The 15,984-nt window shown below is 31.7% G+C and overlaps 2 protein-coding genes across 9 annotated transcripts in view; one reads left to right on the top strand and one right to left on the bottom strand.

Moving 5' to 3' along the window:
• Positions 1-2,784: 2,784 nt before the first annotated feature.
• The window catches only part of LOC6050578 (regulating synaptic membrane exocytosis protein 2), a 122,793-nt gene continuing 109,593 nt past the window's right edge, over positions 2,785-15,984 (bottom strand). For 3 of the 7 annotated variants that reach the window (XM_038265273.1, XM_038265272.1, XM_038265275.1), the window contains 3 exons: positions 3,434-3,669; positions 3,201-3,362; positions 2,785-3,062 (listed from right to left, as the gene is read on the bottom strand). In XM_038265273.1, the coding sequence (XP_038121201.1) occupies positions 2,874-3,062; positions 3,201-3,362; positions 3,434-3,669 (587 nt within the window). In that variant the 3' untranslated portion in view covers positions 2,785-2,873. Of the gene's footprint in view, positions 3,063-3,200; positions 3,363-3,433; positions 3,670-15,984 lie in introns of those variants that run through there. The other 4 variants (XM_038265269.1, XM_038265270.1, XM_038265271.1 and 1 more) reach the window with 2 other exon arrangements.
• On the top strand, positions 10,355-14,659 carry LOC6050582. 2 transcript variants are annotated; one of them, XM_038265283.1, is made up of 3 exons: positions 10,355-10,509; positions 10,585-10,710; positions 14,348-14,659. In XM_038265283.1, the coding sequence occupies exons 2-3, from the start codon at positions 10,627-10,629 to the stop codon at positions 14,642-14,644; spliced, it is 381 nt and encodes a 126-aa protein (XP_038121211.1). In that variant the 5' UTR covers positions 10,355-10,509; positions 10,585-10,626; the 3' UTR covers positions 14,645-14,659. The 2 variants fall into 2 exon arrangements, with proteins under 2 accessions (XP_038121211.1, XP_038121210.1); XM_038265282.1 differs by having other exon boundaries at positions 10,357-10,509; positions 10,600-10,710.

Raw genomic sequence — 15,984 nt, forward strand, 5'->3', positions numbered from 1 at the left:
TCTTTTGTTCTTTTCGTTTCAAACCGAATGAGCGAGCATCTGACTTGCTACACAGCTGCAGGACAAATTAACACCATCTGTGATCAATTCCACACCGACTGACAAGGATTGCTACCAAACTTGGTGTCCACGGCTATATGTCCAACCGAGAGACCTCCAAGGTCGCAGGGAAGTATTAATTAGTATCGCCTTTTTATTTTTGACCCTTTTGTTAATACAAACTCCTTTGCAGATACCACTTTAAAAGTATGGCTCGCGCTCTGCTTTGATGTTTTGCTTATTCTATCCGCTTTCTACCCCCAATGTGTCCTGCACTGGGGGTGCCTGGGGAACTTCGAGTTGACCTGGGCCGCCCGAGGAATTATGTCGAAGGTGGCTCGTGTACATGTTCACTCACCTCTCCTCGCGGCAAGGTTTTCCGTAGGGTTACACTCGAACATGCAACATGGGACAGCATGAATCTTCAGCTGAAGCCGGACGAATGTATTCCGAAATTACAGAATTACAGAAAAACAAAAGGTTGCATTGTTTGTTGCATTGCCTTTAGAAAGTATGTGTGTACATAAATTTGTGAAAAACATGAATTTTTTTCACATTTTCCAACAACATGTATGATGTGTCACAAGTGTGCACGAACATTTTGATGATAAATTCGTCTATGTCACAAGTGTGTATTGCGATATCCGGGAAACGGAAGCGAGTTTCCAAAATCGGGTTAAAGCATCTTGTAGTGTTTGTTAAGTATAGCAAAACGTCATCATTAACTCATTTTCGACCAAAATGGTCTATGTCACAAGATAGCACACAGCTGACGAAATGTCAGCCAGCCGGCTGCAGCTGAGGCTTAGTCTTCCTAAAAAATCGACTTAAATTTGTCGGAACCAACACCCATCATCCGTCGAGGACATTTATTTGGCAATAACAAAGGTAAATATAACTGCAGTGCATGGCTTTCGTGTTTTTTCACAGATACTGCTCTTCCTTTCGTTGGAATTCGTTCCGGAATGTGCGCTTGGCCAGGCCGAAGTGAACCATGATGCTGATGGAGACCGGATCTAGCACAGACAACAGACGTTTTGGCTCGATCATCACCTTAAAAAAAAACATGCAACGGTTTTATCGAGAATGGCAAGCCGATTGTGGCGTGTTTGGGCGTATTCTCATTCTCATCAAAAGTTCCATGCATTTTTTTCGTTGAGAAAATTGATGTGTAGATCATACATTGTTTTGAAATGTCGAAAGTAATTATTTTGAGTATCGCTTCAGATAATTGTGAGTTAATTTCAGAGCAAAAAATCACTTTTATTTAAAAAAAAATAGCATCATCAAAACACTGTTGGTGAGAATCAGAACACGGCTCCTGCAAAAGCTGTCGTGCACTGCAGTTTACATTCAGGCTGATTCAGGCTTATTCTTGCAAGTGGTAATAGACTACGAGATGGCGTTAAGCCGCTATTACACTATCACAAACAAACAAACAAACTAGACAGAGTGTGTGCGTGCAACATGGAGTTAAACTTTTCAAAGAGTCATGGTAACCTTCACAGCATCTTCATAGAAAGTTTAACTCCATGTTGCACACACTCTCACTTTTAATTTCTCGATAGAGCTTTATGACGTTTCGCGTACGCACCAGCCCGGGAGCATGTTGACAGCTCCCATACAAACTGAGCGTACCCCGTTTTGTGGGCCCAGTGGGCCTAAGATGGCGGCCTTCGATATTATCTAGCCAAATTTTTAAAAATGGCGAATAGTTTAATTAAATATAGTTTTTGCCTTGTTTCGGTTTAAAACGACAAAATAAGCATTATGGAATCATTTTCTTTAAAAACTTGTTTAGAGATAAGCCACGTTCAAATATTAGTCTAGAACTGTTGAAGTGAGCGTGCCACAAAAGCCGTCACGAAAAAAAAAGTTTGCTATGCAAATTTTGAGTTGCGTATTTGATGGGCGTACTCCGACGAGGCCCACTTGCCATCTGTCGGTGTATACGCGCAACTCACGAAAACTGTCATGTTAGGGGACGGTTGGTACGCACACTAGCGCACCATTTGGTTTTGCTGGCTGACAAAATTTAAAACTTTATTTTCGTGTACGTACACGCAACACATACGCACGTAGAATGTTGGCGGAAAAGTTTGTTAACAAACAGTTTGCGAGTTTGGCAAACAAGTTTGCAGGCAAACAAACCCAGTCACGAAATATTCTAGCAGAGCTGGTTCTGCCAGAATTCTGCTAGAACGGTGGAACATTTCTGCTAGAATGCTGTAAGAATATTCAGCTCTATAAGAACTCTGCTAGAATCCTGCTAGAACGTCGTGACTGGGCAGGGGAAGAAGAAGAAGCCGGGGACATACCGTACCAACCGGTTCGAGTTATTTATAGATTATAATGGTGTGTGGTGTGTAGGGGAATCGTTGGGGAAGGGATTGTTGTATTATATAGTAAATGACCTTGTGACATTATTTCACCACTACGGATTAATTCACTCAAGGATTATTAATCCCTTGGTGGCCGAATGGCTAGAGCATTCGACTTCTAATCCAAAGGTGTGAGTTCGGATCCCACCTGATTCTATGCGTTTTTTATTCATATTCAAAGTTCAATAACAGTCGAAAAATTTCAAGGAGATCTGTCGGGAATCGAACCCTTGAACCTTCCGCTTATGAGGCGGGAGCCGTAGCCATTCAGCCACGGGCCGGTCCTTATAGGGAACTTTGTTCGGGTCAACGACTGAATGACTAGTTTGAGATTGACTTTATGATGAAATAAAAGCTAAATAAGTGTTTTTTAATACATGTATTTAAATGTAAAATAAAATACAACGTTTCTATAAATGCAATATCATTTCTAGTCAACAATTATACAATTTTCTATGGAGAATCATTTGGATTTGATAAAATGTGCTGGGATGGAAACAAGGGATACCAGCCCTGAACCGGTGCTTTCATTTTATAAGTGTTGAAAAAAAGTTCGGCACCTCCTATACTTTGATTGTGTTCAAAACCTGTTGATTTTTGCCAAACAGTCACTAAAAGCGTTCTACCAAAAAGTTCAGATGCCTGTATAAAAGAGAAAAAATGAAGGATATTCAAACAAGTTTTGCTTTTCTAGAACTTTGCCAGATTATTCATCCGATTCCGAATGAATGGGTTAATATTTTTAATTCAACAGGTAATTTAAATAGTTGAGATAATTACCGAGTATTTCAACACTTGATTGTATTGCGGCTCTAAACAATATTTTACAACCCTGGTTTTCTTTTTGTGTCGCAATCGATCACCATCTTTCAGATAACACTTTACGTATGTGTCTGGTATTGCTTCAGAATCATCGGGTATAAGATTTCTTGCACCAAGAACCTGGAATGACGAAAGAAAATGTTGGTATGAGCCGATTTAAATCCATTTTTAATATAATCCAAGTGGTTTACTTTAAGTTCCAAAATTGCCTTTTCCAATGAAACTGCCAAGTTTAATTCTCCAACACACCTGAGGCTACTATTAATCCCTTTCGGAAGTATTTGGCCAGGCCCTAAACTGCTGATGTAGGAGCTGGCGTTGGCATCTATTTGTAGTTCTTTTGAGCTATCCGATTTCACTCTGATGGTTGAGATCATTCGTTCAATTTGTTCGCTGTTTCGTTCTGATAGGCTTTGATTGAAATTTTCTGAAAACAATAGAAAAGATTATTTTTTGTCCTTTTTCACAGATAAAATTCCATTATTGGGATAGTTTAAAGCAGTCATGCAATTTTAACGGAACCCATTTTGCGTTCGTTCTCATTATTCAAAAAGAACTGAACCCACAGCGCAGGAGCCAAGTTAACTCAATCGGAATTCTGAAACGGAATTCAATTCGAATAGTTTACGTATTCCGTTTCAAACGCAACAACCGATTCCGTGTACGTACCGGTTGTTGCGTTTGAAACGGAATAGAGCTTTATGACGTTTCGCGTACGCACACTAGCGCACCACCAAAATTTTACACAGAAACTGGGTAGAAATGTTACATATGTTTTGATTTGCTTTTGGATATACTTTTAATTATGAAGTAAATATTATTATATTATTATTATTATTAAGGCGTTATTTATTAGCTCAAGTATGAGGTTTTATACATAATAAATTCATAAAACTATGTTATTTGGCCCTTCTGCCACGTTTTCTACACGATGAGGCATTAAGCGTGTTGTCTCCGAAACTCTTCCTCTGGATAGCTGGTACGATTGGTTACGCAGCGGGCGAGATTGGCGCTCCTGCAGCACACTGAGAAGGACATCGAAGAAAAAGCTAACGGTTGCATCTGGAATAAAAATCGTAAGAAGTTAGAATCGTTAGAATAAAGATAAGCTCAGTTTTAGGAGATGCATTACCTGATGAGTTAAAAATCCAACAAAGGGCTAAAATGAATGGGCCGAATGGCCGGAATGTGAAAAATCAGGTAGAGAAAGACAATTTAACGATACTTCATTGAAAAAATCACGAGAAAAAACTTACCAAGTTCTCGGAGCTGCATTAAAGTCGCCATCTTAACTTTTTCGGGTTTTACGCATATTTGAAACGAAAGCTAATCGAAAATCTGTGTAACTTTTTACACAGATCTGTGTTATAAAACTACACAGTTTTGACAGCTAGAACATCCCTGACTGAAAAGTCCGTCGGACGTCCGTCGTTTGTCGTCCGTGCAATCGTACGACGTCGCACGACAATGTCGTGCGACATTCGCACGAATGTCATACGTTTTTGCACCAAAATGTCGTATTTGTCGTGCGATCGATCATCGAAATTGTTCGACATTGTCGTACGACATTCGACCGACGTCGCACGGTTTTGTTTTTCAGGTTGTCGTGCCTTTGTCGTGTTCTGTTTTTTGGGTTTTAGGTTTTGTTGCAGTAAAAATACACATTTTTATTTTTAAATTATTTTTAGATGTATTTTTCTGTAAATTAATCTAAGTTGCGATCTTCACGTGGTTTTTGGCTTTTCTTCCGGTTGGTCTTTCAGCTCATCTCGTCGCTTCGGCATCTTGGCTGGACTTTGTCAGCCATCTTTTCGAACCGACGCCAGCGTGCAGATACGGCTCTTTCGTTTATTTCCCACGGATTGATGGCCACCGGAGTACGGAACAACGTCGGTTTACGCACTTCCGGTGCAGGTGTTTTTGCGATCGTTACAGCTTTCGTTCCGTGGGACAACACGGAAACGCTGGGTTGTCAGCAGCGGGATTCGGTTGGAATATTTTTGGTTACCTGAAAAAATGATTACGTCATTCGGCTAAAACATCCAAAACATAACTAAAAAAAATTAACTTTGAATGTAAAATTAAAAAAAAAATGTAGTCAATTTAAACTTGTAAATTTTTAGAAAAAAAGACAAAATATTGTTTAACACAACAAACAATTTCAAACATTTTAAATTACAGGTAAAAAATCAACATCAACGCATGTTGATTTTTTATCAAAAATTTGTATGGAGAATTTTGTTTTTTTTTTTTTTTTTTTTTTATGGCGAGTGCTTCTTGGGATTCTGAAGTCCTTGCTTTAAAGAAGCATTGAACTTTAAAGTTTTTAAACAATTTTGAAATGTTCGAATGTTAGAATCCCTTAAATTTTAAATATCTTAATAATAAAAAAAGATTTTTGAAAATATCAAGAATTTTAAGAATAATACAATTTAAAAAATTAAGAGTTTATGATTTGTAGAATCCAAATATTTTACAATTTTATAATTTTCTAATTTTCTAATTTTCTAATTTTCTAATTTTATAATTTTATAATTTTATAATTTTATAATTTTATAATTTTATAATGTTATAATTTTATAATTTTATAATTTTATAATTTTATAATTTTATAATTTTCTAATTTTCTAATTTTATAATTTTATAATTTTATAATTTTATAATTTTATAATTTTATAATTTTATAATTTTATAATTTTATAATTTTATAATTTTATAATTTTATAATTTTATAATTTTATAATTTTATAATTTTATAATTTTATAATTTTATAATTTTATAATTTTATAATTTTATAATTTTATAATTTTATAATTTTATAATTTTATAATTTTATAATTTTATAATTTTATAATTTTATAATTTTATAATTTTATAATTTTATAATTTTATAATTTTATAATTTTATAATTTTATAATTTTATAATTTTATAATTTTATAATTTTATAATTTTATAATTTTATAATTTTATAATTTTATAATTTTATAATTTTATAATTTTATAATTTTATAATTTTATAATTTTATAATTTTATAATTTTATAATTTTATAATTTTATAATTTTATAATTTTATAATTTTATAATTTTATAATTTTATAATTTTATAATTTTATAATTTTATAATTTTATAATTTTATAATTTTATAATTTTATAATTTTATAATTTTATAATTTTATAATTTTATAATTTTATAATTTTATAATTTTATAATTTTATAATTTTATAATTTTATAATTTTATAATTTTATAATTTTATAATTTTATAATTTTATAATTTTATAATTTTATTATTTTATAATTTTATAATTTTATAACTTTATAATTTTATAATTTTACAATTTATTTACTTTATAAATCAGAAATTTAAAAGAAAAACAGACATTTTAAAATCATTAGAAGTTTTTCAAATTTCAAAACGTGTGAAACATGTAAGAAATTTTATTTTGTTTTCAAATATTAGAAATGTTTAAATCATACTTTTTTAAATCTTAGAATTTAAAAAAATATATATATAAATTTTGAAAATTTGAAATTTGATTTTTTTTTAAATTATATTTTTTTTGAAATTATAAAATTGTGAGCTTGTGTATCCATAAATATTTTTTAAATTTCTGATTTGTTGATTTTTTTATCACTTCAAAAACATGACTCACCAGTTCCATTGATAACAACTTCTGTCGACTCAGAAACGCCGCCGGGAGTATATTATTCCGTCCTCCTCCTCCTTTTCATTCACCCAGAACAGTGAACAACTCCCTAGGAATTGGAAGTTCCGTTTCTCTCTTTGTGTTCCCTTGGGCGGAACTTGGTATTTCATCCTTCTTCTCCTTTGGGAATTCACCGCAACCTCCCGCGGAAAGTAAAACATCCGTTTCCTTGACCGCATACCGGTTCCTCCCGTCTTCCGGCATGGCCGCCGGGTTATCTCTATTTCCCATCCTCCTTCGCCTCTACCACCACGATGACCGAAATCAGGAAACCTGGAACACAGGACACTAAGATTTGGCCGCTCGCCCACTCCGGCTGAATCTTTCCAGCAGAAAAAATAACACAACTCACCTACCATCCGGCCAAAATCCTTGCGAAGCTCAACAGCAACGAAAACTGGTTCAATCCGGTTGCAATCAAGTTAAAACAAGACCAACTGAAAAGAACTGTCAAACTGCTTGCGTCGACGAAAATCGTGACGTCGAATGGAAGGAAAATCGATAGAAAAAACAATGTCGGGCTTGTCAAGTGTTTGTCGCACGCTTGTCGTCCTTTCGACCAATCGATATCGAAACGGTAAAATCAAAACCGTGCGACAACTCGTACGACGTGCGACATTTTTCAAACAGGGATGTTCAACAATCTGTGTATTTTTTTTACACAGATCTGTGTTATGTGGATTTTGCGTGCATGTCAGTTTGGTGTACCCGATCCACACCGCCGTCACACCAAACTTCGGTTTCGGTCAGGGGGTAGCGAAGAAGCCGCCATCTTGGAAGTTCAGAAAACAAACACTCAGAATCAGTATTATTCATATTATTTTGGTAACACGAAGTGTGTTATCCTGGTTAAACTCAAAAGTCCCATGCAAATGTGTAAAACCAAACTGAAAAATGTGTGATGCCGATTCACAGTGTACGGGCGCACTGTTTGATCGACCAAAAGAAAAAAAAAAGCAAAAAAAGGTAAACAGAAAAATCACTTTTTTCGATATGAATTTTCTGCCAATATTGGGATGGAATCTCCAAGGATATGATAGAATTTGCCATCAGCAACACAATTCACGTGTTTTTTCAGGTATTTATCGTTTGAATTGCGAGAAAATTGAAAATAAAAAACCCAAACAATGGTTTGTTATGGGCTATCATTTGACAGCTAGTGCTTTTGTTGTGGGCTCTCATTTGACAACCGTGCTAATGTCGACTGTTGTCAGTTTGCTTTGGTCGGAATAGGGTTGCCATCCCCCCGGTTTCGGTGCATGGATCAATAGGGTGTAATATGGTTGTATCGAAAAAAATAAAATTGTCCAAATTTAGTGAGCACAGCACTTTTAAAGTTCCTTTTGGGGCCCTTAACAACTCCTCAAAGTTTGGTACCGATTGGTTTAGTCCTCACTTTGCGCAAAGCGATTTAATTTTCCATACAAATTTGTATGGGGAAACCCATTTTTTTGGATTTTGATATTTATCAAATCCACGTTTCATGCTATATAAAAACCGGACTCATTTTCGGATGCACTGGAATGTCCTCTACAACTTTCTCGAAGAGAGTATGGTGCTAGCTTGCCCCTAAAAAAAGATACAGCGTGTTCAAAACTCGTCTAAAACGTGTTTTTTGCTCGAAAATCACGTTTTAGACGAGTTTTGAGGACGCTATATCTTCTTTCAGGAGCAAGTTAGCACCATACTCTCTTCGGCAAAGTTGTAGAGCACATTCTAGAACATCCGAATAAGAGTCCGGTTTTGATATAGCATGAAACATGGATTTGATAAATGCCAAAATCCAAAAATGGTTTTCCCATACAAATTTGTATGGAAAATTGAATCGCTTTGCGCAAAGTGAGCTAAACCAATCGGTCCCAAACTTTGGGGAGTTGTTTAGGGCCCCAAAAGGAACTGAAAAAGGGCTGTGCTGGAAAATCGATTTTGAAATTACACCCTAATGGATCAAGTTATCGAGCTGTGTCGGGTTTGGGTTGTTACGAGAAATGGTGTGCACCGTTGTCCCACCCGTCAAAAAATAATCCTGATACGAACCCAAGGCCAAAAATGCATCTCTGGAGTTTTTTTTTGAAAAGGTCCTATAAACCAAATTTTTATTTTTTGCTTTTTGGGTGTTTTTGAATACCCCTGACTCAAGGCGGTTCTAAAAACACCCAAAAAGCAAAAATTGAAAATTTAGTTTATAGGTCCTTTTCAAAAAAACTCCAGATTGTTATCACCGTGTTTTTTTAACTTTTCCATGCTTTTCAAGTTCAGGAAAAATAGAGATTTGAACTCACAACCTATGATGACTAAACCTAATTGTTACCACTAAGCTAGCCAGGCTTACATGTAAAGGTACTATTAGATGTCAATGAAGTTTAGCTGAAGTTTAGGTGACATCAGAGGAAAATGGCCAAGTTCTGAACTGAGTTCTCCGTTTGTTTCAAAAAGCCGAACGTTTCTTAGAGACGAGCGTTCGTTCTGGCGTTCTGGCTTTTCTATGGCAGAATCGTAAGTAACGCTTTTATAGAATTTTGTTAGCATGTATTCAGGCGTATTTGAATACAATCAGAAAGCATTTTCAATTAATTTTAAGAGGAAGGCATCAATCACTAAGGTGGTTTAAAGTAACGTTTTTTTCATAAAATTATTTTTATTAGGTCCTTTTTGGTACTGGGACCTGGTTAGGACCGAGTCGGCTTTTGTAATTACATTTTTCTTCATGCTAAGAGTAATTACAGAGGATCTTGTGTGTAAATGTTAGTGGGAGGGGAGAATCAAGAGATAATTATTAAATCAATGTTTTTTATTACCACTCAAAAATTCTAGAACGATTTCCTTTACAACGGAACGCCCAACGCTTGCCCAACTTAAGGTGTATTCACATTATACCGCATCCGCAGCCGCAGCCGCATCCGCACAAAATTTGACAGTACGGACGCGATTTCTCCAATGCATTTCATATGCAGCCAATCACACTGTTCCGTATCCGTATCCGCAGTACGGATCCGTATACGGATGCAGAACAGTGTGAATGGGAACGATGGGAACATTTGAAATGCATAGGGACGTGGCGTTACATCGTGCTGCCATCTGGTTTTTTAAAGTGCAAGAGTGGAAAAGTGCTGAGTCATCGTCTAAAAATAGACGGCGTCCTATCTCGCCCAGCAAAATGAAGTCGATAAAGTAGTCGGTTTCGATGAGAAAAAGTGGAAAACGTGGTCTTAAAATAGCGACGCCATCTCCCTATTGGAGATCCCTGTTTGAAAAATGTCGCACGTCGTACGAGTTGTCGCACGGTTTTGATTTTACCGTTTCGATATCGATTGGTCGAAAGGACGACAAACGTACGCCAAACACTCGACATGCCCGACATTGTTTTTCCATCGATTTTCTTTCAATTCGACGTCACGATTTTCGTCGACGCAAACAGTTTGACAGTTCTCTTCAGTTGATCTTGTTCCGTGTCTTGTTCGGACTTGATTGCAACCGAATCGAACCAGCTGTCGTTCCTTTTGGGATTTGGTTTACGAGCTTCGAAGATTTTGGACGATTTTCGACGGATAATAGGTAAGTTTAGTTCTAGATTGTGATATTTTGCTGCCGAAATTTTCCGGCCGGGGTGCGCGAGTGACCGAATCAAAGTGTCTTCTATTCCAGATTTCGGTCTTCGTGGCGGAAGACGAGATGGGAAGGAACCGGTTTGCGATCGAGGTAGCGGTTGGTGTTTTACTTTCCGCGGGAGGTTGGGGCACATACCTGATGAAACTGGTGAGTCATGTTTTAGAAACGAAGTGTTTGTTTGTGTGAAATTGTATTAAATTCAAAACCTCAAAACATCAAAATTGTTATCTAATCCACGTTTTTACCCAATAATTCCAAACCAAAGAAAAATCTAAATTACCAGAATTTAAAAAATCTTAAACACTAAAACTGTAAAATTCTAAAGTTTTTCATTCTCAATTTTAAAACTCTAGTATTTCAGAATTATAGAATGCAAGAATTCGAAGAGTAAAAATTTCTTTAAATTCATGGAATAGTGTTCAATTTAATTCAATTCTGTTTTATTTGTAAATAATCAAGTTACAGTGAGATCATTTAGGTTCACAACAGAGCTTTGGTGTTCCTTTCAGCTGTGTTTTACATCGTAATTCAATCGAAAAATTATTACTGCATGGAATTGTGTAAATTTTTAATATTCTTAAATTATAGAATCTAATAATTCATAAAATTTTCGAAATCTTAAAGTTATCAAAACATTTCCCTTTAAAAATCTGAAAATCTAAAATATTTAAATTTTGCAATTGAAAAAAAACCTCAAATACTGAAATTCTTTAATTCTAAAATACTTTAATTGTTAAATTTTAACACTATTAAAATTCTTATATTCCCAAAATACTTGAAATAAAAACAAAATCCAAAAATTCTAAAAATTATGAGTTTGAAATTCAAAAAATTCAAAAAAAATAACAATCAAATTTTTTTATAGCTTTATATTTTGAATTTCTAAAATTTTAAAAATTCGAAAAATTCTATTAATTATAAAATTAGCAATTTCAAAAGTCTAAAAATTCTAGAATCCTAAAAATTCTAAGACTTCTTAAAACTCCAGAAATCTTTGAATAACTCTAAGAACTATTAACTTTTGCAGTATTTTAAGGTTTATACAATGTTAATTTTTTTTGAAATTTGGTCTGTCAAATATTAAAATTTTAAATTACGTGAACTGCATTGGATGATTTATGGATTTCAGAATTTTAAGGTTTAAGAATTTTAGAACTTAAAATTTTAAATTTAAGAATTTAAGAATTTAAGAATTTAAAATTTAAGAATTTTAGAATTTTAGAATTTTAGAATTTAAATTTTAGAATTTTATAATTTTAAATTTTAAATTTTAAATTTTAGAATTTTAGAATTTTAGGATTTTAGAATTTTAGAATTTTAGAATTTTAAATTTTAGAATTTTAGAATTTTAGAATTTTAAATTTTAGAATTTTAGAATTTTAGAATTTTAAATTTTAGAATTTTAGAATTTTAAATTTTAGAATTTTAAATTTTAGAATTTTAAATTTTAAATTTTAGAATTTTAGAATTTTAGAATTTTAAATTTTAGAATTTTAGAATTTTAAATTTTAGAATTTTAGAATTTTAGAATTTTAGAATTTTAGAATTTTAAATTTTAGAATTTTAGAATTTTAAATTTTAGAATTTTAAATTTTAAATTTTAAATTTTAGAATTTTAGAATTTTAGAATTTTAGAATTTTAGAATTTTAGAATTTTAGAATTTTAGAATTTTAGAATTTTAAATTTTAAATTTTAAATTTTAGAATTTTAAATTTTAGAATTTTAAATTTTAGAATTTTAAATTTTAAATTTTAGAATTTTAAATTTTAAATTTTAGAATTTTAAATTTTAGAATTTTAAATTTTAGAATTTTAGAATTTTAGAATTTTAGAATTTTAGAATTTTAGAATTTTAAATTTTAGAATTTTAGAATTTTAGAATTTTAGAATTTTAGAATTTTAAATTTTAGAATTTTAGAATTTTAGAATTTTAGAATTTTAGAATTTTAAATTTTAGAATTTTAAATTTTAAATTTTAGAATTTTAGAATTTTAGAATTTTAGAATTTTAGAATTTTAGAATTTAGATTTTAGAATTTTAAATTTTAAATTTTAGAATTTTAGAATTTTAGAATTTTAGAATTTTAGAATTTTAGAATTTTAAATTTTAGAATTTTAGAATTTTAAATTTTAAATTTTAAATTTTAGAATTTTAGAATTTTAAATTTTAGAATTTTAGAATTTGAGAATTTTAGAATTTTAGAATTTTAAATTTTAGAATTTTAGAATTTTAGAATTTTAGAATTTTAAATTTTAAATTTTAGAATTTTAAATTTAGAATTTTAGAATTTTAGAATTTTAGAATTTTAGAATTTTAGAATTTTAAATTTTAAATTTTAGAATTTTAAATTTTAAATTTTAGAATTTTAAATTTTAAATTTTAAATTTTAAATTTTAGAATTTTAAATTTTAGAATTTTAAATTTTAGAATTTTAGAATTTTAGAATTTTAAATTTTAAATTTTAGAATTTTAGAATTTTAGAATTTTAGAATTTTAGAATTTTAGAATTTTAGAATTTTAGAATTTTAAATTTTAAATTTTAGAATTTTAGAATTTTAAATTTTAGAATTTTAAATTTTAGAATTTTAGAATTTTAAATTTTAGAATTTTAAATTTTAGAATTTTAGAATTTTAGAATTTTAAATTTTAAATTTTAGAATTTTAGAATTTTAAATTTTAGAATTTTAGAATTTTAGAATTTTAGAATTTTAGAATTTTAAATTTTAAATTTTAGAATTTTAGAATTTTAAATTTTAAATTTTAAATTTTAGAATTTTAGAATTTTAAATTTTAGAATTTTAAATTTTAGAATTTTAAATTTTAGAATTTTAAATTTTAGAATTTTAAATTTTAAATTTAAGAATTTTAAATTTTAGAATTTTAGAATTTTAGAATTTTAGAATTTTAGAATTTTAGAATTTTAAATTTTAGAATTTTAGAATTTTAAATTTTAAATTTTAAATTTTAAAATTTTAGAATTTTAAATTTTAGAATTTTAGAATTTTAGAATTTTAAATTTTAAATTTTAGAATTTTAAATTTAAGAATTTAAGAATTTAAGAATTTATGAATTTTGAATTTTGAATTTTGAATTTTGAATTTTGAATTTTGAATTTTGAATTTTGAATTTTTGAATTTTGAATTTTGAATTTTGAATTTTGAATTTTGAATTTTGAATTTTGAATTTTTGAATTTTAGAATTTTGAAATTTCAGAATTTTGAAATTTTTGATTAGATTATTTTATTACATTTTTATGTTTTGATATTTGATAACTTTAAGAATTTTTGAATATTTTGAAAATTCGTAACATTTGATATTTTCTAAAATTTTGACATTCTGTAATCCTTAAAAATTAAAGTTATATAGTTCCATTGGGTGTGGATGTGAGATTGGGTCATACAAATTTCAGCATTTTTGTTTGACTCAATCTCACCCCTGATGACAGAATGTCACCTCTGATGACGGTTCATAAAATATTTCAAAGAATTTTGAATTTCAAAAAAATTTAAATCTTGAAATTCAAGCATAAGAACATTAATTTTTTTAGCATTTTTAAATTTCTTAAAATTTTCAAACACGTTTTACGCATTTTAAAATTTTAAGATGCATTCATTATTATTTTTTTTATAGATGTTTAAACTTTTTAAAAGTCATGCAATTTTTATTTTCTGAGGATTTTTTTTTTTGAAATTTAGTATCTTGAAATTTTTATGTTATTATTATTCAAATCTGAATTTTATTTATAAATGCTTGCCAATTTATGATTGACGCATCTTTTTTTCAGGCAACAAACGTATTCCAATCAGATCCTGCCGTCCACGTGTGGTCCCGCGTTGCATCTGTAGAACCCACGGAAGCAGCCACGTTGTTTCGTACGCATACTCCACAAACCCACATTGTCTCGTACTCCGGTGGCCATCAATTCGACGATCAATTCGTCGGAGATCCAAGATTGTCTTCGCATCCCTGTACAACTTTGAGCAGCACCAAAATTCTGCCAGGAGAACACCAATCCAAGCCCGAAGCTGCGGTCAAGGAAAATCAAGGAATATTGAGAAGAATCTGCGATCCGAAATTTTAATTGAGTGAAAAAGCTAATATTATTGTGAAATTTTGTGCGTCTGAATAAAAAAAAATAAAAAAAACAAAACCACATGTTTTTAACTGCAACATAACCTAAAAATTAGAATTGACAGCACACGACAATGGCACGACATCCTAAATAACAAAACCGTGCGACGTCGGTCGAATGTCGTACGACAATGTCGTACGACAATGTCGTACAATTTCGATTATCGATCGCACGACAAATACGACATTTTGGTGCAAAAACGTATGACATTTGCGCGACAGTCGCACGACATTGTCGTGCGACGTCGTACGAATGCACGGACGACAAACGACGGACGTCCGACGGACTTTTCAGTCAGGGATATCGCGTCCGCACTGTGCGTCCGTACTGTCAAATTTTGTGCGGATGCGGCTGCGGCTGCGGCTGCGGCTGCTGATGCGATATAATGTGTATACACCTTTACACGGATGTAACCTTTCATGTTCCTTGAATCAAATGTTGTTATTTGTGCATGTCTATTTTAAAGTATTTTTGTGTTAACGTTAATTTATTATTGTTCCTGTTATATATGCATGCATAGTTTATTTTTAATTATTATTTTTGAAAGCACACAACAAGTAAATGATTGAATATATTAAATACACTTTAATAAGGATGATAACTAAGGTGGTCCAAATCCGGGCTTATTTGGGGCTACCCCCTGAAATCAAAGATTGACCCATCACTAGGCTAAATTCCAAATTTGAGCTCATTCTGACCACGGGAACCCCTCCCTCCAATCGCTTAAAGTTTGTATGGGAAAAATCGAAAAAATGTATGGAGAAAAGCAACTGTTTTACTTTTTTACCTGTGGGAGGCGCCATAGTTATCCGGTTCTTACCATTTCTCAAATGTAGAACCTTCATTAAATTTAGAACAACTTTCCCGAAGACACCATATTTTAGGATTTTTTCCCGCGAAGTTACCCTGACTGAAAAGTCCGTCGGACGTCCGTCGTTTGTCGTCCGTGCAACCGTACGACGTCACACGACAATGTCGTGCGTCATTCGCACGAATGTCATACGTTTTTGCACCAAAATGTCGTATTTGTTGTACGATCGATCATCGAAATTGTTCGACATTTTCGTACGACATTCGACCGACGTCGCACGGTTTTGTTATTTAGGTTGTCGTGCCTTTGTCGTGTGCTGTTTTTTCGGCTTTTTAGGTTATGTTGCAGTAAAAATATTTTTTTTTATTTTTAAATAGTTTTTAGATGTATTTATTCTGTAAATTAATCTAAGTTGCGATCTTCACGTGGTTTTTGGCGTTGTCTCCCGGTTGGCCTTTTAGCTCATCTCGTCGCTTCG

This window comes from Culex quinquefasciatus, chromosome 3 (genome assembly GCF_015732765.1).
Source record: "Culex quinquefasciatus strain JHB chromosome 3, VPISU_Cqui_1.0_pri_paternal, whole genome shotgun sequence".
Taxonomy (NCBI): Eukaryota; Metazoa; Arthropoda; class Insecta; order Diptera; family Culicidae; genus Culex; species Culex quinquefasciatus.